Source organism: Dendrobates tinctorius, unplaced genomic scaffold (genome assembly GCF_039654945.1).
Source record: "Dendrobates tinctorius isolate UK_male_01 unplaced genomic scaffold, ASM3965494v1 ptg000122l, whole genome shotgun sequence".
NCBI classification, from domain to species: domain Eukaryota; kingdom Metazoa; phylum Chordata; class Amphibia; order Anura; family Dendrobatidae; genus Dendrobates; species Dendrobates tinctorius.
In genome coordinates, this window is record NW_027361790.1 from 3,614,725 (window position 1) to 3,630,941 (window position 16,217).

General features: G+C 41.0%; 1 protein-coding gene across 2 annotated transcripts in view; it reads left to right on the forward strand.

Moving 5' to 3' along the window:
* The window catches only part of SYT1 (synaptotagmin 1), a 1,076,321-nt gene that overhangs the window by 804,308 nt on the left and 255,796 nt on the right, over positions 1-16,217 (forward strand). The window contains exon 8 of one of the 2 annotated variants that reach the window (XM_073541509.1): positions 9,964-10,098. In XM_073541509.1, the coding sequence (XP_073397610.1) occupies positions 9,964-10,098 (135 nt within the window). The remainder of the gene's footprint in view (positions 1-9,963; positions 10,099-16,217) is intronic. The other variant, XM_073541510.1, reaches the window with a different exon arrangement.

Below are 16,217 nucleotides of genomic sequence, written 5' to 3' on the forward strand. Positions count from 1 at the left end.
ATCCATATACACACTAGATTAGTGACTGTTCAACCAAAGTAGATGTTCTCACCTATTGTATATGGATACCCTTGTATTTATTCATACTTACTTATGAAGAAGCATCATATTCTGCAGAGCTTATATAGACTTTGTCAACAATGTCCCCATTGGGTCTCTCAATCTAAATTCCCAATTAGTATGTTTTTAAAATAAGGGTAGAAACCTAAGTATCTAGATAAAACCCAAGCTACACGGGGGGAACATGTTTCAGAGGTTGGTGAGATTTGAACCCAGGTCTCCACCAATGTAAAGAAACAGTTCTAACCACTGAGCCATCATTTTACCCAATGTTGGACATTAATTGCTCATTTCAGCGTCATAAGACAAATGTATCCAGGTAAACTGTATATGTTGCCCTTTAAAAGATTGACTTCCAAAATGAACAGTTTTCCATTTATCTATAATAATAAATGCCCTAAGCAGCTTCCGGTTGTAACAACTTCCATCCAGTTGTAACCGGTGATGTCACCGCACACCTCTTTCCATGTTAACCCTCAACACACACACTCCTCTCACCTTTCACCATCTCCACTCACGTCCACTCACTCTTTCACTCCACATACGACCCTTTCTCTCACTCCGTCTCTCATACTCTCGCCGTCATCGCCGCTGATCCACGATCCCCGACATCTTCTTCCGCCGGCGCCATCCTGGATCCAGACGTCCTCCGCCGCCGGCGACATGTTCTGGCAGCGACGCCATTTTGGATCGGCGAAATCCAGCGATAGTCAAGATGGCGTCGCCGCAAGAACATGTCGCCGGCTTGGAGGACGTCGTCGGGATCCAAAATGGCGTCAGCGAAAACTAGCGAGATTTCGCCGGCGCCATTTTGGATCCCGACGTCGTCCACGCCGGCGACATGTTCTTGCGGCGATGCCATCTTGACTATCGCGGGATTTCGCCGATCCAAAATGGCGTCGCCACAAGAACATGTCGCCGGCGAGGACAACGTCGGGATCCAAAATGGCATCGGCGAAAACTCGCGAGATTTCGCCGACGCCATTTTGGATCCCGACGTTGTCCACGCCGGTGACATGTTCTTGTGGCGACGCCATCTTGAGTATCGCGGGATTTCACGATACTCAAGATGGCGTCGCCGCAAGAACATGTCGCCGGCGTGGACAACGTCTGGATCCAGGATGGCGCCGGTGGAAGAAGATGTCGGGGATCGTGGCGCAGCGGCGATGACGGCGTGAGTATGAGAGATGGAGTGAGAGAAGGGGTCGTATGTGGAGTGAAAGAGTGAGTGGAGATGGTGAAAGGTGAGAGGAGTATGTGTGTGTTGAGGGATAACATGGCAAGAGGTGTGATGCTATCGCATCCTCCCGATGCGATAGCATCAGGCCATAATCTAGTTAATAATAAGTCAGAAGATAGGGCAAAGTTATTGCCATTTTTCAGTCACATTGTAAAGGAGCTATATTCTGATAGAAGGAATTGCAGACAGGATAATTTTCACTTTAGAATTAAGTTATCAGATAGTAAAGCTATCACTTCATTATTAATAGAATATAATTGCATATATAAATAACATAGAGTAAGTTCAAATGGAGCAACCAATGTAGCTGCACCCACCTACCGATAAAATCAAAGTCACAAATAATATCAATAGGTCAGTTAGCAAATAAATTCTATCCCAATATTTTAGCGAGCCATTAGATGGCGTTTGCATTCATTACTTGCAGGTTTCTGACTGGCAAGTGTCCTGGCAAAAAATGTCTCTGGATAATTTGCCAAACGGTTCATAAAGGGCAATGACCAAGCTTGCACTGTAGAAAGGTCTTGGTTGTGGTTTGTTCTCAAGTCTGGGATAACCATGAAGCTATTCTCATGTGACAAATTATAATTAATGAACATGAACAAAACCCAAAGTTACAGGTTTCTGTTTCACTTCACTTTTTTCAGCATAAATGACCCCCATTGGGCTACTAACAATTTGCATTGTTACTATTTTATTCTTTTATTTTTTACATTTTTATTTTGTTTTCTTAAGTTTTCTCCTTTCATGTTTTCTATGTATTATGTTATTCAGTTTTGTATAATGTACTATCTCTGTTACTATGTGGAAAAATGACCTATTTATTTAAAGAGGGAATATGCTTTGAAGGCATCTGAAATATTTATAAGGGATTGAAGTAGATGTATTAGCACATTATGAACTCTCTTCTCTGTGACAGAATGATTAGTAAATCATCCCATTTATAGGAACATTTCATTGCTGATACCAAAGTGTAAGGGGAATTGAGCTGTCATGAGAGCGGTCAATGGTCATTTCATAATAGTTTTACAATTATTTTGCTAGAACTAGGCCAAATAACATTTCTCAGAGGGCTTTATGAATGGTTTTCTTTAAAGTCATTTATATTTACTGAATTGCAGGCCATGGTTATTATCATGGATATGTTCCCTGCATTCATATCTGTTATAGTACTACCAATGTTATTATGGTAGTCATGAATTTACTAGCAGTCAGCTGCATTATTGTTTATATGTGATTGGCTGAATGGGGTTGCTTTTGGGGGTAAGATATATTATGGACCTACACAAAATATAAAGCTCAGGCTAGTTTACACTTTATGTAGAAGTGTGCATAGTTGAAATAAAGAGGTTGTCCCATCAAAAGAAATTAAGGGATATTTTTCCATTATGCTATATTTAGAGATGAGCAATTCATTGTCAAGTTAATCAAATTCGTTAAGGATCTCCTGAGAATTTCGTTTTTTGGTGAGTCTTAAATTTTATAGATTCAATTCACACGGATCAAGCAAAATGGAAACCAGCCAGGCCCTTTTTTAGCTTTATTGTTTTGAGGGTCGAGAAAGGGTAAAATAATATCCCCTATTATTGACTTTTCATGGGCCCTCACCTGTTTAAAGCACCTCACAGTTCCCTAATCATCTGCTCTAGTATGTAGATGTTATACATACTCCTAGCCAGAGCATGTCTAGTGGGCTCGGCCTCGCTCCATACACTTGTATTAAGCGAGACCTCACCAACTAGACAGCTGCGGCTACTAGACGGTCATGTCTCAAGACGTGATACGGCCTCGCTTAATACAAGTACATGGAGCAAGGCTGCTCCCACTAGAAGACTTCTGCCCGGGAATATGCATAACACATACATCACCACTATTCCCAGCTCAGAAAATAGCCAAACCCCATAGTGTACAATGCATGTGCTAAGGAGATTCATAAGTCTACAGTCATACAGAGTCACTGCAGACAACCCATTTAACCTGCTTCTACCCCTGCTGTCTTCCACTTTATCTGTCCTGAGTGGTTCACATCCTTGCTCCTCAGGGTGAAGGAAGCAGATCTCGGAATACCTAGGACAGGTATATAACAGCACCATGTTGGTTCCCTTACTAACTGTGCATTTACAACATGCACCAAGAGAAACATATCTACAATAGACTTTGGGTTGAACTAACTATGCTCAACTGCCAAAAAATGATGTTGAAGAGATAGATTTGTAGGAGAAAGAACTAGTAGAAATAGTAAAGTCCAATACTAGTGGCTACAGAAATATTGGTGGTAATGTAGAGCATGGACATGTATGATAGATATGAATGCAGTTTTATGGTGTTACATTTCACATCCAGAATGCAAGCATAAATATAAATGATTTTTTACAAAGCCTAAAATGTTTTCTGAACACCAGAATTGGCCTACATTTCAGTTCTCTTAGAAGACAAGATCACTGTAAATGAAATACATAGCTAATGGTCATTTTTCCAAAGTTCTTACTAACGGTTATGTTATGTGTGGCTGTCTTCTTAATTTGATTTCTTCCTTCTGTGTCCTCCCTTCTCTGTGTTGTATCTCATGACTGTTCGGGATTGTCACTTGCGGTAGGTTTTTTTTTCCTATTTGGATAAACCATAGATAGTGGAATCATTTTATGATTAGTTGTCTTGACAGCTGGGGCTTCTCAATTGAGATTAATCCACTGCTTAACACTGCTTAATACATCAAGAGGCTGAACTAAATTGATTTCATTCAAACGTAAATAGAGTTATCCCCACAAATACAAGCACAATTATATTAGAAGGCTAAAATTGTGTAATTGCTGCAAATAATCAACATTTATTAAACAAAAATTACAGATCAATTGCATGCTTCATGTTTCATTTCCTAATAATATAATTTCAACAAAGTGAAATATGAGTCCTGAAATTTGCTCCATTAAATGAGTTTAGAACTGCTCAGGATTAAATATGTTCTTCACAAGGCTAATCAAAGCCCTTATTGGCAAATATCCTCCACCTAACTAAGGCTCCATTTTGTGTAAAGAAGGATAAATGTTAAGTGTTTCTTAAAAATGTGAGATTAGAAAAATGTGTCTTTTTTATATTCAGAGGCAATGCCGAGCAGCTTCAGCCACTGCTCACATCACTGTGAGCAGCAGCCCAAGCAGAAGCAGACTTGAATGACAACCTGCTGTGCACTGATATGCTGCAGAACCGGCTGTCAATCAAAGTTCTGACATGATTACAGCCTCCACTAAAAGTATAGTGATTGGTGACTGTAGCCACTCCGCCTGCATTCAGTAAAGGGACTGTGCACCGAGTGGCTTCAGTCACCGCTTACTGAACTGTGAGCAGGCCAGCACTTTCATTGACAGCTGGCTCAGCAGTGTATCAGTGCAGAATTAACTGTTCAAGTCCCAGGGTGTGCTTACCACCACAGTGATCTAAGCACTGACTAAAGCTGCTCTGGGCATCACCTCTATGATTGAAAGCTGGCGGCTGCTGGGGTGGTAAAAAAGTTAACTTTTTCCCGGTATTCACTCTTTCAGTAAGATTTCCAGACAGCATTTTAATATTAGCAAAAACAATAATCAAAAAACACAGATTATATCTTAATGCTAGGAGCATATCAAAATAATCCTCTCCCTATATATAATAATCATATAATTGCTAAGGTGGAGTACTCCAATAATATATCCAAGACAAAAGAAAAAAAGAATAGCAAAAACACCACCAAATAATAAACTGAATAAATAATTTTTATTAAATAATCAAACACAAACAGACTAGACATAATACAGGGTGGGCCATTTATATGGATACACCTAAATAAAATGGGAATGGTTGTGATATCAACTTCCTGTTTGTGGCACATTAGTATATGGGAGGGGGGGAAACTTTTCAAGATGGGTGGTGCCCATGGCGGCCATTTTGGATCCAACTTTATTTTTTCAGTGGAAGAGGGAGAAAAACAATGGTGTGCTTGGTTTTGATGTAACTTTATTCTCTCATAAGTCATTTACAAGTTTATAAAATGTGTTCAAAGTGCTGCCCATTGTGTTGGGTTATGAATGTAACCATCTTCTCCCACTCTTGCCACACTGATAGCAACACCATAGAAGAAATGCTATTCTAAGGGGGTCAGATTCCTTGTAGGAATGCTCGGACCTGACACCCATAATGTGGTGGTGCACCATCTTGCTGGAAAACTCAGGGAGCGTGCCATCTTCAGTGCATAAAGAGGGCAACACATCATCATGTAGTAATTTTAGATATCCAGTGGCATTGAGGTTTCCATTGATGAAGAATGGCCCCACTATCTTTGTACCTGTTAGCGTCGGTGGACAGGAGCCGGAGTCTCCAGGAGTGGACCCTCTGGACTGTGGCACTGAGGGGCCCCGGGCGAGCTGCCAGGTGGAACCGACCCCTATACAAGGACCGTTAGGAGCAGGCCCAGGGTTCGAGTACCATGGTTGCCGGTACCGAGAGGGGCGGCTCAGGATGGACTGGAGTAGGACAATGGGACTGAAGTGTCAATGACAGAATAGGGCTGGCACACAGGAGGCAGGAATGGAGTAAGACTATAGACTGGAATGTGAAGGAACTGAAGTGTAGATGACTGGACAGAGTTGGAACACAGGAGACAGGAATAAAGGAGGATGGGAAGGACTGGAGCAGGATGGAACTGGAACACCGGAGGCAGGACAGGAGTAGGACAGCAGGACTGGAACATGATGGAACAGGAACACCGGAGGCAGGACTGGAGTAGGACAGCAGGACTGGAACAGGATGGAACAGGAACACCGGAGGCAGGACTGGAGTTGGATGGATCAGGAACACCGGAGGCAGGAGACGGAGGAAACAGGAACACTGGAGCAGGACTGAGAATAATTGTTAGCGAACACAGAAGACAGGCTGCAAGGCTGCTGCATGAAACACTGAGGACGGCACCGAGAGACTGTAGAGAGCATAGAAGGAAGCAGGGCCCAGTGTGCAAGGTAACACAACAATCAGGCGCCTCCCTCAGGGGGAAGCGGCCTGATATAGCCCTGTCTGGTCTGCCATTGGTCCGAAGGTGCTTCCGGGTCAAGGTACAGCCGGAGCACAAGAAGCAGCAGGGAGGCGTGGCCGTGGCCTATGGCACATGCGCATTGCATGCAGGGATGGCGTCAGCTGCGAGCCCGTCAGAGGTGACCGCCATGGCCGTTGGGTGGAGAGAGGCTGCGGTGTGGGAGCGGAGGCTGGCTGCGGCGTGGGAGCGGAGGCCGGGTAAGTATGATGGAGCGGTGTAACAAACGGATACTAGAAGCCTGTCCTAGCATTTCTTCTGTGTTGTTGCTATCAGTGTGTCAAGAGTTGGAGAAGAGGGTTGCATTGACAATCCAACACAATGGGCAGCACTTTGAACACATTTTATAAGTGGTCATAAACTTGTAAATAACTCATGAAAGAATAAAGTTACATTAAAACCAAGCACACCATTGTTTTTCTTGTGAAATTCTCAATAAGTTTGATGTGTTACATGACCCTCTTCCCATTGAAAAAATAAAGTTGGATCCAAAATGGCCGACTTCAAAATGGCCACCATAGTCACCACCCATCTTGAAAAGTCCCCCCCTCCCATATACTAACGTGCCACAAACAGGAAGTTAATATCACCAATCATTCCCATTTTATTTTAGGTGTATCCATATAAATGGCCCACCCTGTAAAAGTACAAATAAGGTGGAAGACATGAAGGTATAGAAAGGAAAGACTGTAGGTCAAAAAGTAGGACTTGGGCAAGCAGAAGAAAAAAAAAATAGTCACAGTCTAAAGGTACTGTCACACTAAGCGATATCGCTAGCAATATCGCTATAACTTGTGACGTTATAGCGATATTGCTAGCGATATCGCTGTGTCTGATGCTTACCTACAACCCGCTCCCCCACTGGTTATCGCTGATCGCGCGAGAATGTCCAGGACTGTTTCTCATCGTCAGCTTCCTGCAGCGCTTCCTACTGTGACGACGAGCGATGCGTGGAGCCGGGCGGGAGGACGCAGGATCGCCTGGTGTGACAGGTAAGTAGCGACCCCCGACCGCTGCGATGTCGCTGGTGAGATCTGCCTGTGTGGCAGCTCACTAGCGACCACTTAGCAATGTACCAGCGATCCTGACCACGTCATATCGCTGGTCGGGATCGCTGGTACATCGCTAAGTGTGACAGTACCTTAATACTCAAAAGTGTGCAAAAATAATACTAACTGGCAGATGCTATAGATGATTTTATGATATATCTATAGTCCACCAAAATGTAAAGTGCTATAGTAAAGTATCTGCTTAACCATCGTAAGTCCAGACCTCATGTGGCCTTCCCACAACCCCTGCTTTATCAAATGGGGAGTGGTTTACCTGCAGATTAATCCTTTATTTACAATGTTATCACAGTTGACGGGTTCTCTTTTAAAGCACATAATCTTTCAAACTATGAACAACCCCAGAAACTCAATCAAATATTTAAATATTTCTTAAAAAGGCTCTATAAGATTAGAAAAAAGTCTGCTATTTTGCAGAAATAGCTCCACAGATGTCCATATTTTATGCCTGGCATTGTCGTTCAGCTCCATTTACATGGTTTTAGTTCTATATATGACAAAGATATATATATACTTTTCAGAGCATGTTTTGGCATATAGCATATAAAAAACAGTTAATGATAAAATGTAAAGCCTTGTCAAATCATTTTAATACTTTAGGCCTTTGAAATGTCATCTGAGCTCCATCTGAAAAATACAAAATAGCTGCGGCCAAATAGCTTATAATTGATTGACAGGTATGTGCCGACAAACTGCTGTTTTGCCCAAAGATTTAACTACAGTGATAAAAAAGCATTTAACATACTGGCATTAGTAATATAATGCTCTGCCAGATATATTCCTTAGTTAACATTTCTAACTAAGTTTTTGTTGTTGTAGTTTCATAGGCTGATGGCTTCTTGGCAGGTATGTTGGATTTTGCAGCCAAATCATTTTGCATATTGCTGGGAAAATATATTGAAATATACTTCTCAAATTAGACAATCCATGGTGTGGAATGCATACAGTGTGTTTGGACATATTTATATTTAGTAGACCATTTGTCAGATATAGTACATCAAAGGGGTTGTTTGGTCCAAATCGGTAAGTCTGCAGTCACTCTATGTGACTGCAGACTCATGAATCTCCCAGTGCTATGGGGATTTGCTGGTTTCTGAGCCGCGACTGGAAGGTATGAATGAGTTATACATACTTCTGGCTAGTGGGAGATACTCTTGTGTGGGGCGAGGCCGTGCCCTCTTGTCCGACACACCGACTGGATGGTCGCGTCACTAGTCGAGGGGTGGCCTCGCTCAATACAAGTGTATTGAGTGAGGCCATGCCCCCTAGAAAGACCCTGGCCATGAGTATGTATAACTCATAAATATCCTCAGAAACTGGCATATCCCAGGAGCGCACAGTGCACGCTCTGGGGGAATTCATAAGTCTGCCATCACACAGAGTGACGGCAGACTTATCAATTTGGACCTGACAATCCCTTTAACTAAAAAAATACTGAAACAAAGACTTGGTCACAAATATGAACATTTTAACTCCTCACAGTTCCAAAATGTAGTTCTAAAGCCTATTGACTAAATATCAATATATCATATTATCCAATGTGAAACATGAAATATGCCAGTGGCATAATACACAGAATATCTATGGGATAAAAGTCTAATAAATGTGGGTTCCAACACTGGGACTAACATGCTACATCTCAGGGGGGGCGGGAAGAGAACTTAACCAGAAAATGAGCCTGTGAAATCAGCTCAAAGAACAAACATCTATCTTAAAAATCAGCACTATTGTTTTTATCTACCACATAGTTAACTTATGGAAGACTAAGCGCTCACAAACACATAAGATCTCCTTGACCTGCAGTGTGAAGAGACATTCATTTTCTAAATGTTATTATAAGGCAGCTAGAACACATAAGCTATCTAAATTACTAGTGGAAAATGTAAGACTAAATCCCCAGTTAATTAAATTGCAATGCAACGACTTAATTACTAACAAACAATTCTTAAATTTTTGTAATGAAATATAAACAATACACAATTAATTTGGTTCAGCCTGGCATTACATTGAAATGAATGAAAAAAAAATTAAGGTAAAAAAACATTTATTTCATTAGCCTCCTTTCCATGATAGCATGTTTTATTCCGACTGAATATTTTACTGTGAATGGCACTTTTGACTTGAAAAGTTTTTATGAAACTCAAGAATGGGGCAGCCATAATTTTGCATTGGGCCTTGATATAGTGCATGCAGTATTGGCTTGTGTTCATTTCTATGCAACTTTTTAATGGATTTTTCGTAACACTGCTATAAGCATGTGTGTTCCTGTTAACCGTTAATAAAACTGATTTGCTATCAAGGATTATGCACTATTCATGTTACGTAGTTTGGTTGAAATGTAAGCATAATATGCCTGCTTCCATGCTAAAATCAGTTTTCTTAATTTTCTTGCTGCCTGCTACGCACGAATATTTGCAGTACGACAGTATGAATAAAACCAAGTCCCGACTCTCCACTGTAAAGCTACTGCAAAGCTTTACATGCAGAATATCACAATCATAATAAAACCTGACGCATTCCATACATTTACCTTACAGGCACTAAAGGATGATGATGATGATGATGATGCCGAGACTGGATTAACTGATGGTGAAGGCAAAGAACAGCCTAAGGAGGAAGAAAAGCTTGGGAAACTCCAATACTCTTTAGACTATGATTTCCAAAATAATCAGGTTAGATAACATTTCTTTTTAATGTAAGTTTGTCTTGTTTATATAGATCGGAGTGGGCTTTTGAGTTCTGTTTGGTCTGTTGTGGCTACTTGGTTCCCACTTTGCAGGCATAAAAATAGTTATTTCCATATTTTAAGTGCTTCAAAGGGTTAAAGGAAGTATTTATTGATATGGAGTCCAGTGACTCACAAACACTCTCCCAAATGCTTTTGTCCTCCATAAAAGGAAAGAGTATTCATAAAACAAATGTACATCTATAAGGAATGCCATATAATGTCTTAAGGGCCTGTCACACTAAACGATATCGCTAGCAATATCGCTGTAACGTCACTGGTTTTTGTGATGTTATAGCGATATTGCTAGCGATATCGCTATGTCTGATACTTACCTCTCACCGTCTCCCCCGCTGGCTATCGCTGATCGTGCGAGAACGTCCTGGACCGTTTCTCGTCGTCAGCTTCCTGTGGCGCCGACGACCGACGCATGGACGCGGGCGGGAGGACGTCAGGATCGCCTCGTCTGACAGATAAGTAACGACCCCCGACCCCTGCTATATCGCTGGTGAGATCTGCCTGTGTGGCAGCTCACTAGCGACCACTTAGCGATGCACCAGCGATCCTGACCGCGTCATATCGTGGCTGGGATCGCTGGTGCATCGCTAAGTGTGACAGTACCTTTATGCCTGAGAGTTTCATCACTGCGAACTTTACCTTGTGAATAACAATGAAAGCAATACAAATACAATACAAGAACATGACTCTTTAGGTGGTGAAGGATATTAGTAATTATTTGCCAATGGCAAAGAAAAACTTTATCCACATTGCTTTTATTCTACTTTATAAAATAATTGCTTTCCATACATATCCTCATATAGCATGAATTTAAAAAAAAATAAAATGTCCCTCCTAATCGATTTATGACCTTGAGCCCCATGTATAGCTGCATATCGGCAGTAGAGATGAGCGAATTTGTTCAGTTTTTGTGCCTGAATCTGATTTTGACATATTCGGCCCATATTCGAACACAATTCGTGCTGAATGTTTGTCATATGATCGGTTCCGAAAATATTCAGAAATTTCTACTCCCATTGACTCTAATGACATTTGGCTGTGTTCAACGAATATTGCAAAAAATTTGATTCCGATCTTAGTCGGAACCGAATCCGAACACCTTCGCTCATCTCTAGTCTGCAGTACACACTTGCTTGCAGTGTTCACTTGCTTTCAAACACTTTGCTGGCAATGGAGAGAGATCAGTTTTAAAAAAAGAAACATATTGAAAACTCCCGGACAGTCCAAGATACCCTCTCTAACATGTTTAACTCGTAGCTAACATCATCAGGCATAAATAGCCCTGGATATCTACTCCCAGTTCATAGCCTTGAGTTTTTGGACAGAGACAAATAACTTTTTAAACAGTTTATAAAGTTGTAAAACTTTCAACATATCCTTAACCATAAAGAACCCAAGGATAGCTCCATATATTTGGTATGTGAACAGGGTTGGAATGGACAAATGAAGTGCAAAACTGTTTTCACAGCGAATGAGATCTTTGCTTAAGAGGTAAGGGGCAAAGAAAGCCAAGGACATACGCAAAGAGCAAAGCTTTTGACTTTCTGCAGTCCACCATAGTTACTGAAGCGCCAAAGATTTCATCACAGGTCTCCGTAAGAGATGCGTGCACATTGCAAGCTCATATCATACCTTAGCACTTGCATAACTTAAAACTGTTTCTGTCCAAAGTCACGATGCAGAAGAGCTTGAGGAGTAAAGTGGTCTTTTGTGGTATATAAATGCCACCTTGAAACACCTGCCTTTTGTAACAGGACAGTTGCCCACAAAGTGATAAAAAGGGGTTTCAAACTTAAATGCTTTGACTTCCACCCAGTACTTTTTGCATTTCATTTGATGATCAAATGGATTCGGCTGAAGAAAATTGCTGAAAAAATGTTTTGGAAGTTAAGGATCCAAACATTAAAGAAATCTTCATCCAGGATCATTTGTTTTTCAAATATATTCAAGCTCATGTATGACATTCTCCAATGAAATTCTTTCAGATTGAGGAGAAAAAAATCATCCAAGTGCCATGTTTGATTCCTTACTTATTTGATATAATGGTGATCTTCAAAAAACTAGGAAAGCCCAATTGCTTTTGAAAATGAGTGGTGCTATGCAAATTCATCCTGATCCTACATCAAAGTCCTTCAGTAAAGAAGATCAGTTGCTTTCTCTAATAGGGTGGAAATTATCATGCTATCTTCCCTGTCAGGTACTATTCTTTTACTGCAAGAAGACACATACAGTATGTAGTCCATTTTTTGTCAACCCTGATGAAGCATATGTGAAACTCGGGTTTTTGGTGGTGAGCATATTACTACTAATCGTTTATATTCATTACCTCTTATCACCATGTGGGTTGCACTAGCTTCTTAGGTATTGCCACCCCTACATATATATATATTTATATGCTCATGAATACTGGTTCATACCTATTTTAACTCTATGTATATATTTGTGATTTATAAATTATATCTTGTACAAATGGGGTTCCCACCAACTTTGATCTTTGTTTGTACCTCTGGGATTATCTCTACATTATTGTTTTATAAATTGTATGTAATAAACGTTATCAAATTTTAAGAACTGGCATGATTAATTTTGTCCAGGCACATATTCCCCCATTATTGGTTTTCTCAGTTCATACTGTGCCTTTTGGGGACACTTACTTCTAGGAATGCAAGCCTTGGTGGCACAAGATATATGGACTCAAATCTTATACAAACTGCAGCTCATTATTGATAAGAGCTAATTGCTGACAGCACTGGGATCTTGTGATGTCTTTCAGCACTCATATATACTGTATGATTGATCATGTTTGTTTCAGAAAGCTTTTATGCCAGTATTTGAAAGAAAGGAAGGCCTCTAATTTTGATTTAACATGAGTACATTACAAATCCAAGAGCCTGCAGATCAAAGAGACCACATCTTAATGTTCTCTGCCAATGCAGGAGCACAACTCTTTCGTTTCTTTCCATTGTGACCGACCACTCAATACTCAAAGAATATCATCAAATCAATGGGGGACTTTATAAACCTCAAACAACTACAAATTCTGCCAAAGAATAATAAGTAGAAGAAATTGGTCCTTACAAACACATTTCATTTTCAGTCTGCAGATGGAAGCAAACATGAACTTTATTTGAAAGGAAGCAGTTGTTTAAGCTCTCTTGTTGCCTCAAAGTCAAAAAGTCATTGAACTCCCCTACTGCGTAAAAGTGTGCAGGACAATTGTACCTGTATTTAAAGAAGCCATTGTAAATACACAGGCTTGTGCTAGTAATAAATGGAAACTGATTTCAGTGAACGGGGACTTTGAAGATTCTGAATATGCTGTCATGGTATCACACATAAAGAAGTACCTCAAAAGGGTATGGTTAAGAAAATATGCTGCATTGGTAGAAAATCTGAAATAAAATCCTGGTTACAAGACACAACCATGAATTATGTTACACTGACATGCAAGCTCATTTTAAATAAAGATTTAAGGAATACTCGATTGTTATTAGTCAACTGTATGTTATGTCAACTAAAACCATTAGGATGCTACTGTATATAGTCATGTACATTAGGTATAGATAAATATCAGTGACATAATCTTGACCCTTCCATATACAAAAAAAGAAAAATAGAAAAATAATTCTAGATTTGTTCTTTGTTAATTTAATGGGAGTCAGTTACCCAATGGGCAATCCCATGGTCAGTAGGTCCTCAGGCTCTACACAGAAAACTCTTCTTCACGTTTTCTGTTTTGGTCATTTAGTCACTTAATTGAATAATCAAGCTATGCCCTTCATCACTATCGTCTGAACTGACATTTTACGCACACAGGGCTGCCACTAGAAATTTCGGGGCCCCATACTGGCAAAATTTTGTGGCCCCCATGAGAACCCACCCAGGCTCCACCCCAGCTCCGCCTCCACACCTTGAACCTTCCACAGTTCCACTCTTAAAAAACTCATCTTCTACACCACATCCTCACCAATCTGCTATTAACAGTTCCCAGCTAACACCAGATCACATACATAGCCAGCAACTTTTGTTTTGGCCAAAAGAATTTTTAAGCCACCACCACAGCAAGGTAGACCCTTTAGGCTGTTCCCTACTCTACTCTTACCTATTAAACATTTACTAAAATATCCAATACTCTTTTGAGGTATATTTTTATTTATTTTTCTTTAAGGGAATGAGTCACATATATTTTTTAGAATGACCATTAATATCACATACAAGAGACAAAAACCGTCACACCCAGCAACAAATACCTCCATACCCTGACCAGATCACATATTACCATCACATAGTGACCAAATAATACCACATACAGGGAGAAATGCTGCCACACCGTAACTAGATCACATACTACCACCAAATAGTGACAGAATACTACAATACTGAAAAATACAACACTAATGTCATTATACACAGGAGCGCTGTATATAATGTCAGTATACATGTAATACAGTAATCACCAGTGATATTCTATACAGGAACTCTGTATATAGTGTATAGTGTACAGGTAATACAGTGATCACCAGTGACATTATACTCAGGAGCTCTGTATATAGTGTATAGTGTACAGGTAATACAGAGATCACCAGTGATATTATACACAGGAGCTCTGTATATCGTGTATATAGTGTATAGTGTAAACATAATACAGTGATCACCAGTGACATTATACACAGGAGCTCTGTATATAGTGTACATTGAACAGGTAATAGACTGTATAGTGTCAGTGAACAGGTAACACACTGACTCACCAGTGATGTCTCCAGCTGAAGTCCCTCATCTTTGCCTTTCTTTCTCATGCAGTGCACACCGCCATCATTTCTTCCAGCCAGGACACGTCTCTGCATAAAATAACACATAGTTACCTAGAGCCCTGCTTCCAGAGCACATTCCCCAGTTTTTCCCTTTCTTCTACACTACACATCTGAATATAGACGTGCAGCCACCATTAATATATAATTAGTTATTATGCATTCCACCATTCCAAATATAAATTATAGTCCAGCACTGCACCCCACCAACTATAAATAGCGATTTTCCACCTAATAAATATATACGTTAATTAGCCCCTGTAGTCTTTCCCCCCAATTCATTACCAGTCAGTGCATCCTCATGCCCCTCACTATGTTCCTCCCACTCCCCTGATTCATTATATTTACATGCCTCTTCCACACCAATTCATTGTCATGTCTTCTCTCCCTTGTACCCCCACCCTCTATTCATTATCAACTGCTCTCCCCCCCATTCAATACATCATTTACTCCCACCACCCTCAAAATTCATCATTATTTGCTCTCCCCAAGTCCTCATTTGCTCTCCCCATCCCCCACCTTCACTTCAATTGCTTTCCCCATCCCTCACTTCATTTGCAGTCCCCCTCACTTCATCATTTGCTGTCCTCCTCCTCCCTCTCTTCATCATTTGCAGTCCCCCATTCTCCCCCACTTCATCATGTGCAGCCCCCTTCCCCACTTCATCATGTGCAGTCCCCTTCCGTTCATGTGCAGTCCACGTCTCCTCCCTCACATCATCATTTGAAGCCCCCTCCATCATTTGCAAATTGCAGCCTCCTCCATCATTTGCATCTCCCCTTTATCATTTGCAGCCCCCTTTTCATCATTTGCAGAACCACCTCCATCATTTGCAGCCCCCCTTTATCATTTGCAGCACCCCCTCCATCATTTGCAACCCACCCTCCATCATTGGCAGCCCACCCTTCATCATTTGCAGAACTCCCTCTATTATTTGCAGCACCCCCTCCATCATTGGCAGCCCCCCTTTTATCATTTGCAGCACCACCCTCCATCATTTGCAGCACCCCAACCATCATTTGCAGCCCTCCTTTATCATTTGCAGCCCTCCCTCCATTATTGGCAGCCCCCCTGCATCATTTGCAGCACCCCATCCATCATTTGCAACCCAACCTCCATCATTAGCAGCCCACCTTTCATCATTTGCAAAACCCCCTCCATCATTTGCAGCACCCCCTCCATCATTGGCAGCCCCCACTCCATCTTTTGCAGCACCCCCTCCATTATTTGCAGCACCCCC